Below are 16,937 nucleotides of genomic sequence, written 5' to 3' on the forward strand. Positions count from 1 at the left end.
TTCCCCAATTCATTTTTCACATGCAAAAATAATAATAAAATTAAAATCTATGACTAGCTTTTTTTTTTCTTCCCAGGAAATCCCAAAATCTTCTAAGCAAGTTTGCTTTACATAATAAAGACAATACATCCAAATAAAATGCACATATGAGGATTTACATCCACTTACATGTTAATGTCTTTGAAAAATGGAAACTTTAAAGCATTCAATGAAGACTGTTCATCGCAATAACAAAACAAAGAGGCATTATATCACATATGCATGTCTCATTTATTACCCTCCCAGTTCAAGAACCTTATTCTCTGTGCTCATCTAAGCAAGTCCTTGGTCAGCTATTGTCAAGTACACAAATCCAGATAAAAGCCAAGAAGATCTAAACTGCACTCTGGACTTTGTGCTTTGGGGAGGTGTTTATGTTGCAATGAACCACTTGGGGCGGAGGAAGTGAAAGGTCATCCTATACAGTAAGTACATGAGTGTATTGGAGCTTAAAAGGTATACGATCCTAACAATGTTAGGTCTCGCACTCTTTACACCAGTGGTCTTCTGCCCTTTTGGTTTCCTATCTGACCATCTGGTCATGATAGGATGGCAGAAGGGATTTTTGTTTTTAAAAAACAAAACAAATTTTCTAGGGCTTGAAGACCAGGATCAAGAGTGAGGACCAAGACTGAGAACTGCTGCTCGATACCACAACACTCAACTGAGACAAGCTCATACGGTAAGTTCAGTTTAAATGCTACCCCACCCCCCGTGTTTACTATACATTCATTATTTATTTCCTTATTATATTCCAGTACTCAAAGGAAACACTCCTAACAAGTCGATTTTATCATTTCTTTTAACATTGCATGATTGTGTTACTCTGGGTGATTATTCAGCAACATTTCTGAGTGCCAGTTCCTGACCAGTGATGCATTGGCATTACACATCAGGGCAAATCAAATGCCTCCAAGGCCAAAAAAAAAGAAAAAGAAAAAGAAAAAAACGACATAAAACAGGCTGTGTAAATAAAGCAGAGCTTGTTCACAAGGCAAAGTGTCTCCACCCTGAAATCTCTTCCAAATTGAGTGCAACCTCCTCATTATGTCAAACAACCTCCACAAACAGTGCAAACATCCATTCCATGCTTAATATAATAATGTCTAGAGAACACCCCCCACCCCCCCAAAAAACCCCACCACTCTCACTATGGCTGTCCTCAAACGGGCCAGAGGTTTAAAAAGCTGTTTGTCACCTCACCAACTTTGCCCTGGGTGCTGCTAGGTCGTGACACAGATTCATTCTGACTTTACATTTATGTTTCCAGTTTCAAATAATAAAGCAAGCAGTCACAGCTGCAACATTAGGATACACATCCACTCAGAAGCCACCAGGAAAGGTAAAAAGAGGGGGGAAAAAAACATCTTTGGGAAGCAGAAAAGACGGTTTCAGGGAGACAAAACATGACATTATGGAAATGCATGCTTTAAACTGCAAGGCTCAATTAAAATAAAAATTAAAAAAGAAAAACAAAAAAAAATGTGGAAGTTGATTATTGCAAACAACACAGTATTTTTTTTTTTTTTAAATACAACTTTCCCCCCAAAGAGAGGTCTGTGAATGTGTTTTGTGTGCAGACTGAAACTGCCCTGAGTGGAAGGCACTGAAGCAAGGTCATGATGTTTTCATCACATTAAACCAGGTCCTTATACTTTACACTGAATCAGGCAGGTCACACATGAGGTCTGCAGTCAACTATTGAAAAACGTGAAGGTGATTGCTCAGTCTCTGTTCCCAAAGTTGCAATTCACACTGTACAGGGGTGCCAGCCATAATTCCATTATGATTTTAATAAAGAACATATTAGTGAGAAGTAAGCTCAAAGTGGTTAAATGAACACAAACATGGTCAGTAGTATTGAGAAAACCAGCACTGTAAAGTGGAAGCAGCAGCCAGGTTTTTATATGAAGAAGTACAGATGGATGCAATTTTTCTTTTTTAGTGGCAGCTCTCTGTGTGTGATGCAGCAGCAGAAGGGAACCATAAGCATCTGGTTAGTAAAGCTACAGTACACTGTTTGCCCTGTGAACCCCATACAATGCAAATAAGCTGAGCTAATTTTGGCTCAGGGTGGTCAAAGAGGACTACTCAAGTGGCACAATATGTCAGCATTGGTATAGCACATTATTAAAGAAATCTAAAATTTTGTTAAGTGCAGCAAAGCGCATACAATTTCAGTGTTATCCTAGAAGAACGAGACATTGACACTGTCAGTCAAATTAGATCAACTGTTAATCTGACAAAATATATATATATAAAAGCACCCATCCTAGAAGTGGCAGAGTAAATTTTGTTTGAAATCTAATCATTATTTTAATAGGCAACGGTACGGTTAATTAAAGACCGTGAAACATGGAAAAGACACTAACAAGTTGAAAATCGAAAAGACAAAATGTGCACATTGAATAAATTCTAGTTACATATATATTTCTTTCTTAAAATTAATAAGTAAACAACCATTTGCCTACTTCACTGAAAATTGTTTGAAGGCCGCAGAATATTTTCCCTTCATTCTCATAGTTGGTTTGTGTAGAAGAAAGCAAGAAAACAAAAATAGTGCAAGAGGTAATGTAAGAGTAGGTGCTTAAAGTCAGTGATCCAAATTTGAAACAAAAAGATATACACTTAACATACAGAAAGCATGGGCTAATCTCTTAGCCAACCAGTTGGCCTGAATAATGTTTAAATCTTCACTGCTCGCCCTGAAATCCAACAACGCCACACTTAAATACCAAAACCGGCCCACTTTGAAACAAAACATAAAGACAAACGACTTTTCACCCAGTGAGATGCACCTGTTTAAGCCTGCAAAGCCTAGTAGGTTTCCCCTTAAAATGGAGATCAGACTAAGACAAGAATACACACAGTGGGACATCACTTGCACATGCCTTTCACTTTCAGGACTGGCACTTCTTTTTGTCTGTATTTGCCCATCTTTGATTGCTTCTGATGCCCACCTCACAAGGTGTGTCACATATTTGTGTCCCTTACACATCCTGTGGCTTTTTTTTATTTTTATGTGGCCTGCGAGCCATGAGCATCCCCGTCAGGGCTGAGGGCAGCTGGTCGACCTTGAGCTAAAACGCTGGCAGAGACCATTGGCAGGTGAGCACCTTCGCTCACTAAGTTCTCATATTCGCTACTGTCCTCGTCCTCGTCATCCTCCTCCTCCTCATCGTCTTCCTGCCCTGCAGCTTGTCTGTCTAACGAGTCAGAGCTTGAGCCGTCACCATTGCCAAGGTACGGAGTGCTGGGAGTGGTAACGGGATTTGAACTTGCGCTGAGGCCCAGGCCCAGCCCGTGGCCAAGACCCAAGCCCATCACCGTAGGGCCAGGGGTAGGGTGTCCTGGGGAGCCCACAGCTTGGGGCCGGGGTAACAGAGCAGCACTAGTAGGGGGGGAAGAAGAGGGCAGGAGAGAGTCATCTTGGGACATGAGGTCAGTGTAAGATGGTGGGTTAGGTGAGGTACTGGGCCGCTCCGGAGCAGAGGGTGTGGGGAAAGTTATCCCGGACAGCGGAGAACCCTCACAAGGTTCTGTGTTCTCCTCTGGAGTGGAATGGGAGTCTGCATTTTGGGCTTCGCGGAGCCCTGCAGAGAAAAGAGAAAGATGTAGCTATTAAAAACATGTAAGGTAAATGTAAATGCCACTTATATGCATATTAACCGTTGACTGGTCTAACATGAACTTAAAAACTTAAAACTGAATTTCTCTGAATGTGTAGCTTTGCATTATTAGCTATTAGCTTAAAAGGATGTTATAATCTACAGGATGTTAGTTCACTGTCTGCATCCAAGTTTAAGCTCAAATTTGTGGTTCTAAAATTTAAAGCAGCACACATTTGAAATATTAATGACATAATTCCAGTATACTGAATGCAAATCAGTTACGTACTTCTCTCCTCTTCTGCAGTCTTGCGTTTCCTGAGAGCAATTTGTTGTTTGAGTTTGTTCACTTCCTCTTGAATTTTCTCTTTAACACGCTCACTTTGTTCTACCTCACCACAAACAGCCTAAAAATAGGGCAAACAATTTATCAGAAAAATTAAATCTCATGCAAAATAGAACAAAATAAAATAAATATTCTACTGCCCAAAGAAGTTCATAAAATGTTTGAGGTGAAATAACAGGAATTATTCAACCCACCTGCAGTTTATCTTGTAGTGCACTGTAGACTTGGAATATTGTTCGGATATCCTTCATCACACCGTCTTTGTCAAAAAATTCAGCCCTGCAGACATATTCACCAAAAAAGATTTCAAACACATCTTTCAAGAAAACAAAATGATACACAGCATAAACCCAAATATTTTATCAATCAAGACCACAGATAAATTGTGGTTTTTGTTGCTGTCTTCTATAGTAAAGTTAAACCGTAGCTAACCACTGACTCTTCAAAGTACAAGCTGAATAAGCTGAAGAGACAAGCCTGACCAAACTCTTCCTGTAACACACACGGTACTCTTCCACAGCAGAAACAGAGGGTCTAAGTTTAGATACAAAAACAGAAATAAGAGATGAAGCACGTGCAGGCCTTCACATACCAGCTTTGCACTGCAGTCACCAACAAATATATGCTGATCCTACTTGCACAAAGTGTCAACCATAAACTTTCATAAACACATATACACATTGGGATTTAGCTGCTAATTATGCCCTTAAGGGTAAACTATACTATGGCATCAGGTGAAAAACAGGTGGATGCTGCAGCCCCATTCTTATCATAGGAGAAAAATGGCTGTACAATCCATACCCCCAAAAATGGTAGTTACCAGTGGCATAGGATAAACAATTAAACAAAACAAACTGGTAATTCAGACCTTACCCATGCTCTTTAATGACCTTTGCGTAGTTAAGTGAGGTATTGGGAACTGAAGAGACTTTGTATTCCTGCTGGCTCGTGTTACCAAGGTTTGGGATTGAGAGTGTAATCCTCTGGTTGTACCTACTGAGTGGATATAACCAGTTAGTGCTTTTAAACCATGAAAAACTTCTTCAGGAAACATAAACACTATGTTGCGCTTCATATTTTGCCATTTACACATCTTTAAAAAGTCCATTCTGCACCAGCTTGTTATCAGAAGTAACAAGTAGCACCAATCCATTTTTTTCTTTTAATAGCTTAACTCAGATTATCTTCTGATACCAATTCACAATACAATCCCATTGACACAGAAATGCATTAACTGTGGATAAGGCAAATAATTTATCAAAAGCTGTCATTACCTTCGATTAGGTCTGAAGAGCACATATTCCAGTGCGTGTGTGGAGCTGTTGGCGGTGGAGATGAAGCTAAAAAGAAGGAAGACGAGGTCGGGTACACCGAGCAGCTGGGTTAGCTGTTTGTGGATGATCTGTTCCCTGAACGACATCTGCTGCTGCGTATTCCTTCGGAACCGGTACCAACCAATGACATTCTGCACGGCCACAGAAACAACTCTTTTAAAATGCGCTCAAGCCTCTCTGTGCCCTGTTTAGGACAAAGTACCAAGTATGTGCAGAGGCTGAATGAACAAAAGACATCATAATATGTCTGCAAAAATAGAAACTTTTAGGTCATTATGAAACTTGTACATCCTTTGTTAAATGCATATGTAAGGAGGTGTAATGCCATTAAGCTCAACGCAATGATGATTTCACAAATAGGATTTGTTATGATTACTTTCAGCATAAATGTAACAAGACATTTCACAGCAATTCAGTCGTCTCACAAAAAAAGTTCACTTACTTTCCGTCTATCTTTAAGAATGCTGTTGAGACTTTCTTCATTGACTTTACCTGCGTAGTCATAAAAGCTGACGAGAGAGAGGAAGAAACAGGTTTTAAATGGATTCATCATGTTCCCACGCCTCCTCTGCTTTAGCCTTGTCATATGGGGCCATCTACTGTCCAACTGTCAATATCATAAGCTACTCTGTACATACTCTGTTTTTTTGAGAGAGAAAAAAAAATGAGACTGAACAATAACAGGTGGTTTCAATGAGTTAGACAGTAAGAATTCATCCATCTACCTTACCTTGTTAAGCGTGTGTTACAACAAAGTTTTACATCAAGTTTTCCTAAACCCCTAATGGACCGAATTGTTGATGTACAATGTTAGCTTGCATGAAACAATGTCTGTACTACACTATTACAACAAAAAACTAGTACATATACTGTGTACTGTACAGTGAACACTGAATGAAACCTGTTTAAATGAACAAAGGTCATATCTTACCTAAACAACTGTGCACAAGGATCATGGTGATGGACTTCTGGTGAAAATAAGCAGTGACAAGATTCTTTAGTTACTTATCATCATGTATGCAAATCTTTATGAGTGTGATGCAAATTTAAGGCAACATGTAGACCCACAATTTAAATATATAACACAAAACAACATCAATGAGATGTCATTGACACTGGTGTATTTATCAAATTCAACAAGACACGTGTAACTTATAAGAACAAAAAAAAATGTCTATAGGGACCCACAAACAGCAAACATGACCTTGCAAAGCAGAAACTCTTCTCTTGCTGATTATTTTACACTTGCTTGCTATTCCAAATACTTTAAGAGGAGATCATAAGCAAAATAAAATAAAATAAGCAGAAGCACGAGAATATGTAGTAAACAATAAGAACACTGCCTGTCATTTCTAGAAACACTGAAGTATGAGTAGAAAGTCAGGAAGCAGTAAACCTAAGAACTCCACTCAACAAAGAATAAAAATTAAAAAAAATCTTCAGTAACACCTTACAGAGGATTTCCCCAATTTAAAATGCCTGACTGTCCAACTGAATAATATTAGACTCATAATGTTTTCCTTTTCCCCAAAGTCCTTAAACATCCTATGTCCTGGCAGGGATGATGTGATGTAAATGTAGATATTTTTAAATTACATTTATTATTATTAAATAAGTTTAGTTTTGTAGTCAATAAAAGTTACAAGGTAGTAAAAGGGACGTTAACATTTGTCTGTATACACCTGCGCTGTCTCAGGAAATGGAAGTTTCTCAGTAAGCCATGGCAGTGTGACAGAGTCAGCAAACACATACAAAAACATCAAAGCATGACAATTGAAATACCAGTAATTACTTTTAATCTGCTCATTTCCTGCTGTCATGTGTGCCATGAGAAGGAGGTTTAAAACTGTGATGTGTGAGCTTCTCTGTCCTGTGTGAATCGGTCAACGCAAAAGTGTTTAGTCTGTTTCAGGGCTTACCTACTACCTGTAGCAGTTCAGCGCTGCTGATCTGTGTGTCACTGATGCTCACAGTCTCTTCTTGCCTTACATCTCCTAATAGGAAGCCCTCCTGTGTAAAGATGTTTTCACAGAATAGTGGTTAAGACACCAGTGTTATTAATTTCCTAATTAATTAACGGTTTAAGCATAAGTTTGCTTGTCTCTACCTGATAAAAACAAAAAAACAAAACAAAAACATTAAAAAAACAACAACAAACCCATAATTACATAAATGTTCACATTCCCTGATTATTTTAAAAATGCTGCTTTACTCCTCAAATTCTCCATAGGTTGGCTTTTAAACTTAATACTCCATTTTATAACTCAAAGTCATTTAGATTATCAACCCAACAGCTTCTACATTTTTGCCCTTATGTTTTTTAACCTATTCTTGCCCTTTGGACCAACTTCTGTTGTTTTTAGATGTGTTATAAAAATAAAATGATCTGATCAAATGATGAAGTCACAAGTCATTTAGTAATAAATGCAACACATAATGTGAAATAAAGATCACTAGATTACTAATTCTGCTAATAACACTCTTCCATTAGAGATGCCCGGATCTTTGTTAAGAGTGGTGAACAGGCTGTACTAAATAGGATTTACAAAGGAGTCATACATAAAATAAACAAATGACCTGTTTTACAAGTATCGTTATGACTCCGTGTTATTGTATCTATTCTTTGTTTTACACAGTAAATCATCCGGTCCTTTTTGGCAACTTAAAATATCTTTATAGAACTATTACATTTTTTGCAATTTCTGCTGCCCTCTTGGCCAGATCTCTCTCAGAAAAAGACATTCAGAATCACCATGAGAATTTTTATGTGGATAAATAAATAATAATAATAATAATAATAATAATAATAATAACAATAATAATAATGGATTGCATTTATATAGCGCTTTTGGGGCCCTCAAAGCGCTTTACAATTCCACTATTCATTCATTGTGACAGGAATGTTCTACCTACCTGAAAATGACTTCATATCAATGTGATAGATATGCTTCAAGTGTCTGACAGAATATAGGTCAACAAGTCATTTGCTTTTGGCAAATACCTGAAATCACTTTTTATCACTACACAGGAATCAGATTTTTCAGCATTCTCAGCCTCCCATATGGCTGACTTCAAGCTGGTCTGTTGAAGTCAGCTACATGCTGACATGCGATTAGTGGTAAAATGAGTAAAAAAGTCTGTCAAATTAAACCACTGGAGGAGCGCCGCAAAAACATTTGCAACAACAAACCTAATCAAACCAAACCTAATCAAACCAAACCTAATCAAATCGCGCTCACCCAGCTGAACATGGTCATTTTAAAGAAGCTAACAAAGTGGCTAAACATAAAGTTATCTAGCGCTCAGAGCTGGCTGCAAGCCAGCAGCCTCACTATGAGCAATAAAAGAATCAAAGCATCATCAGGAAAATTATGGAGACGAGTAATCTTTCATATTTAGTTTTATTATGAAGACAATATTTTGCATTCAAGAAAATGTGATTTTTATTTGTATGTGCTGAAAATTGGAATCTGATACATTTCTACTGTTCATAGCAAACAACAACATAAGCCAGACCTATTTCACAGTAGGTAAACACATGTAACTAATCACCTTCTATTCTAGAAAATAAACTGTCATTAATATCAAGTCAGGTCAGCATATTTCTATAGCACATTTTAATACAACAGCAGTTGACCTAAAGGGCTTTATGGGCACATTCATTTGCAATCCAGGTCTCAAAAACCCAATTGCAAACATAGGACTTACATAATCATGCAACATAATAAAATTATTAAAAATATAACTAAATTCTAACAACAGCAAAACAGTCATAATAACAGAAATTGAAAACATTTATGGCGGGTTTGACCGAACCACGAGTAAAAACAAATTAAAACAGTCTTTAGAGCTGGTTTCACAGGCCCAGTTGCCTTTAGTTTTTATGCCAGAAGTGGGCTCTAACCGAGGTTGTGGGAATGGTAACCTCAGTAACCTGAAGGCAAAATGTTATTAGTAACACCTGTGTTTACCTAAGATTACATGTCAAAATATCTGCTGTGAAATAAGTCCACTGCAATTAAAAGACTCCTTGTAACCTGTAATATTAAACAACAAATACACTTTTTGTTCCTGTGTGAACATTTGGTCGCGTCAGCTGCTGGTAAACAATCAGCTCTTTCTGCCTATGCCAGGAATGCAGTCAGACTTGCAGCCCAGTCAAGCTGCAACTATCCACCTGCTCAGGGGCGACTATTAAAAGAAGAGAACGGATGTGAACAGAGGCTGTCGGCAGCTTGGTTTCCTTATTTCACATATGCTATTAAAAATCATTTCTCATCGACGACGTTTCTTCGATGTTCTTCAAGAAAATAAAGAAAAACAAATCTGCGCATCCCAGCCGTTTAAATAGACACACTGGTGACTTAAGAGTGAAAATCAGCGATTTGGCTACCAAGCTAATCTAGCAATGCGGAAACAAGAGAAACAAATCTGTTTGTGTAACTCCGTTTTTTGATTTATTGCGTTATCTCGTTTTTGAGGATATAGCAAATTCCTTTAAAATAAAAGGTCGACATGACTTTAAATTTTAGGAGTACCTATACACGGAAGTCACTTAACTTGGTAGCTTAGCTAGCATGCTAAGTAGTACGGGGTATTTCCTGGAATCGAAACTTTCCCAATATGATTGCCTCCATAGAAATAACAGGTGTTCTTTTATAGGCAAAACTATGGCTGTATATGTTACAGCTGTGCCACTGTAACACATGACATCACCTTAAGATTACTATCCCTGTGATCATGTTGCCCAAACTGAAAACTCTGATTAAATATACTTGCCGGTAAATAGACGGAACCAATACTAGCTAGCCAGCAACAGGATGATGACACTGGGAAAAAAAAAACAACACAAACTAACGTCGCCGGTGAACGAACAGACACACCGTTGAGCTACACACGTCTCAGCAACCATCGCATGACAGTTTGTAAGCACAGTTTAAAACACTTACATGATCCGCGTTGCTGTTGGCGCTGTGATAACACACAGAACTAAAAGTATAACCTGAAATGGATGCCGCCATGATGGAAACATCCCTATCAATCCCGATGACCCCTGCGGTTGGAAGCACGCCGTTTAGACGCAAAGTCTTGTGGGAACTGTAGGACACGTCTTGACAGGCTAGACAAGCATGGAAGACGCCGGAGAGAGCACGCGTGGCTGTGAAAATATCTCGGATTCCGAGGAAGACCGATGCTCAGAAAATGACTTTGGAACGTCCAAACTCGGAACTAAAGAGTTGTGAGTGTTTGTAACGTAAATTTATGTTGGTGGACGTCTTGTGTCAGGCTACACAGTTAGCTAGCGGATACCACTCTCAGAGTCACTTTACACATTTTGTCCACTGTGCTATAAGATAAACACAACTTATAGCCATCAAATCGAGCACGAAGAGGTTTAATTTTTAGTTACAAGCTTACAGGTAACCATTGATAGAGCGAATGGTATAAGTAGAAATGTGTAACACTTAAACCATTAAATTAGAATAGATTGAGTAAGCATTAAATACGAGCTTTTTAGCTTCATGCTGCTGACTTATTTATTTACTGAGCTACCTGAGTAATTTGTTTTGACCTAACAGCATGTCATGTGTATGCCATAGTATTAACAAATGATCTGGGGGGTTGGGGTTTGCAGCTGGGATGATGCATACCAAAAAGAGCTTGAGACGTTCAACGATATTGGAGATGTTGGTGAGATATGGTAATAATGCAGTGTATTGGCCACAGTGGTCATAGCCATAATAATTTCTTGAGACAAACTGATGGCTTGCTTCACTTCACAATAACCTGTGGCTTCTTAAAAGGTTTGGTGAGGAAAGCATGAGCCGTGTGCTGCGATGGATGAACAAAGCGAAGATCCCAGAAAATGCTGCCATTCTTGACATTGGCACTGGAAATGGAGCTTTTTTAGTTGAGCTGGTATGGATAAAGTAAAATTAATGACACTTTATATTTGTTTGTTTTTTTATTATATTTTATTATACGATGCTACCTGGCCCTATGTGAAAGGGTAATTGCCACCTAAAACTAATAACTGATTGTGCCCCCTTTACCAGCAATAATAGTAATCAAGCATTTGCAATAACTGGCAATGAGTCTTTCATATTGCTATGAATATAGAGAATTTTATCCCAGTCTTCTTTTCGTTTCTTTTTTTTTAAAAATTGAACACAGTTGGAGGGTTTGAGCACGAATGGCCTTCTTAAGGTCATGCCAAATTATCCAATGAGATTTAAGTCCAGACTTTGATTAGACCACTCCAAATCATCGAGTCATTGTCCTGCTGCATAACCCATGTGTGTTTGAGCTTTAGGACACAAACTGGTGGCTGGCTAGAGAATCTCCCTGAGGAGGTAGAAGAGCAGAATTCATTGTTCCATTCGTTGTTCCTGAAGCAGCAAAGCAGCTCCAGACCATCACACTACCACCACCATGTTTGACTGTTGCTATGACGGTCCCTCTATGACTTGCTGTGTTAGTTAGACAGATGGAATGGGATACAAACCTTCCAAAAAGTTTACAATTTCTCTCATCAGTCCACAGAATATTCATCAAGATTTTTTTTTTTTTTGGCTAACATGAGACAAGCTCTTGTGATCTTTTTTTTCAGCAGTGATTTTTGTCTTGAAACTCTCCCATCTATCTGCTCTTGGAGTAATTTTGGTCGGCCAGCCACTTGTGGGAAGGTTCACCACTGTTCCAAGTTTTCTCTATTTGTGGTTATTGGCTCTTACTGCAGTTCACTGGAGTCTCAAAACCTTAAAAAATTGGTTTGTGACCCCTTCTACACCTAAAAATGTCAGTGACTTTCACTGACTTTTTTCTTTTAAAAAAATCCCCTCAAGAACAGAGATTTTGGCATGATGTCTTGGGTTTTGAGACCTTTTAGCTTTCTTTACTTAGTCATACAGGTTCTGTTTGAGTAATTTCTTGATTCAGCATGTCTGACAGTAATCAGACTAGGTGCAGCTAGTGGGATTGAACTCTGCTTTCCAAGAAAATTGTGGTTAATCACAATGCATCCAACCCAGTTGTAGTTTGTGTTTTGTTTTTTTTTTCTTACCAGAATGAAACTGAGACTTTTGCAACTATTTTATCCACAGCTATTAAACCAAAAATCTACCTTCCTCTGTTAACACTTGGTACCACTCTAATACTCTTATCTTTTTCTCATTGTTGCTTTTCCTCTGAAGTATTTTTACAAGCAGCTAACTCAGTGTCCTGTTTTTACCAGCACACGCAGGGCCAGATCACATAAATTGTTTAGTTTATACCTTTACAGACATGTTAGTAAGGACAAAGGTTATTATTGTAACTGTTCATAATTAATTTTTTATTTGTTTGCTTTTCCCCCCACCAGGCCAAACATGGATACAAGAATCTGACCGGCATAGATTATTCTCCTGCATCTGTGGAATTGGCCAGAAGTGTGCTTCAGGCAGAGAACCTGACAGATGTCACTGTAAAGGTGTGTCCAGTCAAGATTTGGAGTTCATTTAAATTCGTAAGGAAGATGATACATTGTGTTCATGTTCACAGAAATGACCAGCAGTAACGCCAAATACACTTTATAACTGAAATTTTAAACGTGTGGATTTTGTGCATTAAGTTGCTGCCACTCAATGATGATCGAAGCATTTAAACCTTTTAATTGATTCTGCATAAATATTTGGAGGACTGAGTGAATCTTTTTTTTCTGCAGTGTACACATCACGCTTTGATACAAAATGAATCCCTCCTAAGTTCCAATAATACAATATAGTTTTCAGCATACAGTGAGCCAACCTAGAGCCTGGGAAGGTTGGAGGAAACTTTCTTGTGTTTACTATGTGGGAGAGTTGGATAGGAAGAAGGCCTTGAATGTGGTGGATGTCTGCCAACCTCATACCCCAAATAACTTGGCAGGCTTTAACACACATTTTCTATCATATACACGCAAGAAAAACAAGTTATGAATGCTGGCTGGTCTATAAGGGTTGTGATGAGTGACTTTTCCACTCCTTCATGCATAATACAGTTGCATATATGTTGTATGCATTTCACACCTATGATGCTGCGTGCTCTGCTTGTGCAGAAAGGCTGCCACTGAAGTCAATATTGACCTTAGCTGTGCAGGGGAGGGCTCAGTGGTTGTATGTGAGAGAGAAATATGTATGTTGGCATCTGGGTCATTTCTGCACAACTGCCAACGTAAGTTGTTTAAACGTGCCTGTCGCTCAGAGGTCATTCTTAGAACTATGTCAGAACCCCTTTGCAGTTTCCATTAGTCACTGTCTACTGCTCCTTTGACACTTTCACCTTCACGCATTCCTACAACGTCTTCCCACTTTTTTCTATTTTACAGACTCACACTAAAGTCAGTTGTAGCAGTATATAGCTGTACCTGTCCTCAGGGAATCTCTGTTGATCCTCCTCCATAAATCTAATATGTGTCGTGAGTAGGTAGCTCTAGAGCTCACCCCAGAGATCTGGTGTTCAGCCATCTGTCCAGATAAAGGAGTCCTTTCACTAGTGGTATGGTGGGCCAGAACCCTCAGCAAAATTAAGTGCTGTCATGTCAACAGTTGGAATTTAGTTTTAAAGTAAGCCATTGAAGTATAGCACACTTCATCTTGGGATCTGCTGAAAGATTTCTTCTGCAGGTAACTGTACACATTTCTGTAGTGTTGATCACTACATTTTTACCTTCTCACTTTTTCTTTATTTTAGGAGATGGACTTCTTAAGTTGTCCAAAGGAGTTAAAAGGTTTTGACGTCTGTATCGACAAAGGAACATTTGATGCAATAAGCTTAAACCCAGTCAACACCAACGAGGGCAAAAGACAGTATGTCCAAGCCCTAAAAGATGTTCTGAAGGATAATGGATTCTTTGCCATCACTTCCTGTAATTGGACAAAAGAGCAGCTACTTGACAGATTCAGTGAAGGTGAGAGAAAATTAATTACTGTTTCGAGTGCACTGAGTTATCATGGCTGAGGATTGGTATTAAATGTCACATCAGTTTTGTGTTGGCGGAAATTTCAAAGACGGGATGATGAAGACCTGAACGCCTTAAAAATATGTACATGCTCACTGGCCATATTGTTGTTAAATGCTGATATCAATGCCAGTCAAATGGCAGCAACCCAAGTTAACATGTTAACATGATCCAGATGACCTGCTTATATTTAACCGAGAAAAAGAATGGAGAAGAAAGGTGATTTTAGGTGACTATGAATGTGGTATGGTTGTTGATGCTAGATGGGCTGCTGTGAGTATTTCAGAAACTGCTGATCTGCTGGGATTTACCCACACAGGCATCTCTAGGATTTCATGAGAATAATCCAAAAAAAGAGAAAATAACCAGTGAGTGGATGTTCTCCCGGGAGAAAATTGGCTTGTTGTTGTCAAAGGAGAATGGCTAGACTGCTTCAAGCCAACAAGAAGGCAACAGTAACTCAAATAACCACTTGCTACAGCTAAGGTATGAAGAAGAGCATCTGTGAGTGAATTACATTGAACCTTGAAGCAAATGGGCTACATCAGGCCCATTAGACACTTTAAGTAAACCTGACCTTTGATCATGCATTTAATTATGCAGCCAAGGATTATGTTAATTAATTCCTCTGGCAGTTTTGAGTCTAACTTGATATTACTTAAATGCTTCCTGATTTTTTTTTTTATTCATTTATTTATTTATTTTTTTATATATGGTGTTGCAAAAGGCCAGTGCACTGGTCTTGGAAAATTGGGAAAATTATATATGCACCTTTTGGTATTTTGTGTTGAAAAAATATTAATTAAATATCTAAATGTATTTAAAACACTTTAATAAGGCTTTAGTGGAGCTTTTAACTTCAAGTAATGTCATGGGGTTCTTTTTTTAATGAGCGAGTCCTAACATTGTTTAAGATAAGGGAGTGAATTATTTCTTTGACCTGCTGATGACCTAACCCAGATCAAGAATTTTCTGCAGTAAATCACACAAAAACCTGCTTGGCTGTTTTGTTTTGTTTTGTTTTCTTGTTTTCTTTTTTAATGAGAAAGGGAATACATTAAATTCTTTTGTTTGGGGGGGTTGTTGTTGTTGTTTTTACTTAAAGGATTGATAAGTTCAGCTTTCTTGAGTAACCCATTTTCTATGGGGTTTTTATGTTTGTTTGTTTTTTAGGGTTCTCGGGGACTCTACAGGCACACTTGCTGAGTTGTAAATGGGTTAAAACATTTGTCAAAACATGTTGATCATTTGGGCGTGCGGCAGTATGATTTAGAGTAGTCTCTTTGATTTGTAACGGCTTTATATTTGTTTGTTTTTTTTGTTGTCTCATTTAACAGACAGACAGTTCCACAATCGCTACCTGGCAGGTTGTTAAGCTCCAGGCAAAAAGAGCCTGTTAAGTCAAAATTTCAGTAAGATAAGCTGTCATCTGTTCCCTCATTGTAGTCACTCTGGAGAGCCTGCAGGGGGCCAGAGGGCCTTGTGATTGAATAAGGAGTCTCTGCAGAACACAATGTGGCTTTCCTCAATTAAAAGAGGGTGTTCTTTAATGTTTTGAATGTGATTGGCTGTCATCAATTAAGTTGATCCTAAGTCATTTCCACCTAATAGTTGAGCAATGTCCACTTTGGCTGAGGAGGGCCCCGTACTTTCTGAGATCTCATCTTTCACAGTGACAGCCTGTCTTCACTAGCCCCCCAGGAAGCATCACAGATGGTCAATGGATCTTCACTCAGTTCTGCTCCTTTTTTTAGTAACAAAACCACAGAAGATGATAAAAGATTCTGGCCATCTGCTAGTTTTTTTGCAATGTACATTTCATAACTTGCACATTTTCTTTGTGTTGCTTCACAGGATTTGAGTTTGTGCAGGAGTTGTCTACACCCACTTTCCAATTTGGAGGCAAGACGGGCAACAGTGTAGCAGCGCTCATCTTCAAAAGAGTGCATTGATTTACGTCAGACGGGATATCACCACAGGAAATCGTCACATTTTTGCACTTTAAAACTCTTTTTTTTTTTTTGACTGTGTAATGAAACAAAGTTGATCAACGGAGTGGGATGTTTTTTTTCTTAAAATAAACCTCTTTTTTTTTTTCTTGCTTCCTTTCATTTCCAATCAGCCTCATTACTAAATGCATATTAACTAAACACCCATTTAGAAATATTTATTTTAAAAGTTTATGATCAGAAATGCACATAAAAATAATACTGATGTTTTTCTGTACTTTAAAAAGTGCTGAATTGCATGATGTTAACTGCTTAAATCAGTTAACGAAGTTGGCACACAATGTATACACAGTTAGGTTTATATTAGAGGTTTTCATTGAAACGGTTGGTTAGCTAATTTAGTTTGATATATTTCCATCCAAAGTCTTTCCATCTGTTACAACATTATTTAATCCAGTGGAAAATATTTAATGGAAATATAGCTTCGTCAAAGCTGATTGTAGCAGAAAGGCATCCAGACGATAAGTCAGTGTTTGATTTGATTAGTGATCATAAGCTTATGGGCAAAATGCATTATGTCATCTCTCCAGTAGTTTGTACTCAGTGTTTTTCCTTATTCCATAAATCATCTTTTGACCTTTAAAGTTGCTTTGCAGTGACCCCGTTATGAGTCCTGACACTCAG

At 38.2% G+C, this 16,937-nt stretch overlaps 2 protein-coding genes across 4 annotated transcripts; one reads left to right on the top strand and one right to left on the bottom strand.

Moving 5' to 3' along the window:
• Window positions 1-246: 246 nt before the first annotated feature.
• abraxas2 (abraxas 2, BRISC complex subunit) lies at window positions 247-10,402 on the bottom strand. Of its 3 annotated transcripts, none has more exons than XM_084947792.1 (9): window positions 10,277-10,402; window positions 7,247-7,337; window positions 6,259-6,292; window positions 5,770-5,836; window positions 5,268-5,458; window positions 4,867-4,989; window positions 4,188-4,272; window positions 3,937-4,054; window positions 247-3,632 (listed from the first exon to the last, which is right to left on the bottom strand). In XM_084947792.1, the coding sequence occupies exons 1-9, from the start codon at window positions 10,346-10,348 to the stop codon at window positions 3,058-3,060; spliced, it is 1,356 nt and encodes a 451-aa protein (XP_084803918.1). In that variant the 5' UTR covers window positions 10,349-10,402; the 3' UTR covers window positions 247-3,057. The 3 variants fall into 3 exon arrangements, with proteins under 3 accessions (XP_084803918.1, XP_084803917.1, XP_084803916.1); XM_084947791.1 differs by having other exon boundaries at window positions 4,867-4,986; window positions 6,259-6,295; XM_084947790.1 differs by having other exon boundaries at window positions 6,259-6,295.
• eef1akmt2 (EEF1A lysine methyltransferase 2) lies at window positions 10,399-16,399 on the top strand. The gene is made up of 6 exons (XM_084947794.1): window positions 10,399-10,566; window positions 10,963-11,028; window positions 11,132-11,246; window positions 12,688-12,795; window positions 14,037-14,253; window positions 16,159-16,399. Exons 1-6 carry the CDS (start codon window positions 10,457-10,459, stop codon window positions 16,254-16,256), a joined length of 714 nt encoding a protein of 237 aa, XP_084803920.1. The 5' UTR covers window positions 10,399-10,456; the 3' UTR covers window positions 16,257-16,399.
• The last annotated feature ends 538 nt before the right edge of the window (window positions 16,400-16,937 follow it).

The sequence above is a fragment of the Perissodus microlepis genome, chromosome 13, assembly GCF_051167445.1.
Source record: "Perissodus microlepis isolate ML-2025 ecotype Zambia chromosome 13, ASM5116744v1, whole genome shotgun sequence".
Taxonomy (NCBI): Eukaryota; Metazoa; Chordata; class Actinopteri; order Cichliformes; family Cichlidae; genus Perissodus; species Perissodus microlepis.